The sequence below is a fragment of the Fulmarus glacialis genome, unplaced genomic scaffold, assembly GCF_000690835.1.
Source record: "Fulmarus glacialis isolate BGI_N327 unplaced genomic scaffold, ASM69083v1 scaffold18181, whole genome shotgun sequence".
Classification (NCBI taxonomy): domain Eukaryota; kingdom Metazoa; phylum Chordata; class Aves; order Procellariiformes; family Procellariidae; genus Fulmarus; species Fulmarus glacialis.
Window position 1 is genome coordinate 5,660 of NW_009192301.1, and position 1,553 is coordinate 7,212.

General features: G+C 63.9%; 1 protein-coding gene across 1 annotated transcript in view; it reads left to right on the forward strand.

Annotated features, from left to right (window-relative positions):
* LOC104083525 (ras-related protein Rab-11A-like) overlaps positions 1–465 on the forward strand; it is a 4,857-nt gene extending 4,392 nt beyond the window's left edge. The window contains exons 4-5 of the mRNA XM_009587030.1: positions 1–93; positions 326–465. The exon at positions 1–93 is cut by the window's left edge and continues 20 nt beyond it. Of these exons, the coding sequence (XP_009585325.1) occupies positions 1–93; positions 326–465 (233 nt within the window). The remainder of the gene's footprint in view (positions 94–325) is intronic.
* The last annotated feature ends 1,088 nt before the right edge of the window (positions 466–1,553 follow it).

Consider the following 1,553-nt stretch of genomic DNA (forward strand, 5'->3'; position numbering starts at 1 on the left):
CTGTCCTTGCAGAGAAGAACGGGCTGTCCTTCCTCGAGACGTCTGCTCTGGACTCCACCAACGTGGAGACGGCTTTCCACAACATCCTCTCAGGTAAGGGGCAGCCAGGAAAGGAGGTGGGGGGACAGAGATGGCTTCGGACACTGTGTCCTCCCAGGACCCCGCTGGGGACCCTGGCTGTACGTTCTGGGGTGGGATCCTGCTCCCCTGGGTGGGAAGATGTGGACACTTGCCCTCCTTGAGCTGTGTGTTTTGGGAGGGGGCAGGTCCCCCACTGAAATAGATACTTAATTTTTTTTTCCTTCTCTTCTCTCTCTGCTGGCAGAGATCTACCGCATCGTGTCACAGAGGCAGATCACCGGGCAGCCGGAATCAGAGTTTGGCCCCACCACGACCATCGAGCCCATCCGGGTGCTGCCCACGCAGCAGGAGGGCAGGCAGGCGCCCTGCTGCCAGAACATCTGAGCCCCCGGGGGTGCCCCCACCCCGACACCCCCCACACCACCCAGCACATGGTGGCATCACGTTTCTCACCCTCTACCTCTGCTCGCTGCAGCCCCCCAGAACAGGGCGGGCTGGTGGCTGCTTCTGCACGGCTGCTCTTGCGTGCACCCTCACGCCGCCTGTGTGCTGCTCTCCCCGTGTTTTATGTAGGACCTACACAAACAGAGGAGGGGGGAAGCATCGGTGTCTCTCCCTTCTCTCCCCATGGTTTGGGACATGCCATCCCCTCGTGTCCCTGCTTCCTCCAGCCCTGAAGGCACAGTCACCGGGTGACTCAGGGTGGCACTGAACAAGCCCAAACATCGTGACTCCCTTGTTTAGTGCCACATTTCTGCGGCACCCCTGGGTGCAGCCCTGCAGGGTGGGGTGCGAAGGGGGACACTGGGTGCACCCTTCTCTTGCCTGGTGAAGCGAGCAGCATCGCAACTGGTTGCACCCAGCCCTGCCCCTTCAACACCAAGGGCTGGGTGTGCCTCTGGGTGCTGCTGGGGCAGCATGGGGCACCCCAGTGTGGGGCGCGGGGGGTGACTCCCTACTCATGCCTGGAAGCACCCTGTTTTTCATGCTGTGAGCCCCTTGAGGCGTGCCTGCGGCACAGCCCCAGCAAAGGGAAAAGCTGCACCTCTTCCACTGCTGCCCCAGCCCGGGGGGGCTGGAGCAGGGAGGAAAGAGCTGCACCTCTTCCACTGCTGCCCCAGACCGGGGGGGCTGGAGCAGGGACCTGGGGGGCACGTTCTTTTGGGGGACCCCCGAGGAGGGGACAAGGGGGTCGCAGGGCTTTGGTGGGGTGAGTGCGAGGGCAGGGATGGGGTGCTGAGGGTGGGCATGTGGTCCCTCCGCACACCTCCCTGCGTGGCGGCCAGTGCCAGCGCATGGGGCCCCTCGGCTCTGCGCTGCGAGGAACCTCCTGCGTGTCTTGAACCGGCTCCATTCGAGTGTTTTGCCACTCGTGGCTGGGGGCTGGTGACAGCGTGGCCCGGCGTGGGGACACAGTTGCCACTAGATGGAGCGTCTGCTGCACCTACGGGGTGACAGTGGCCCCATTCCCC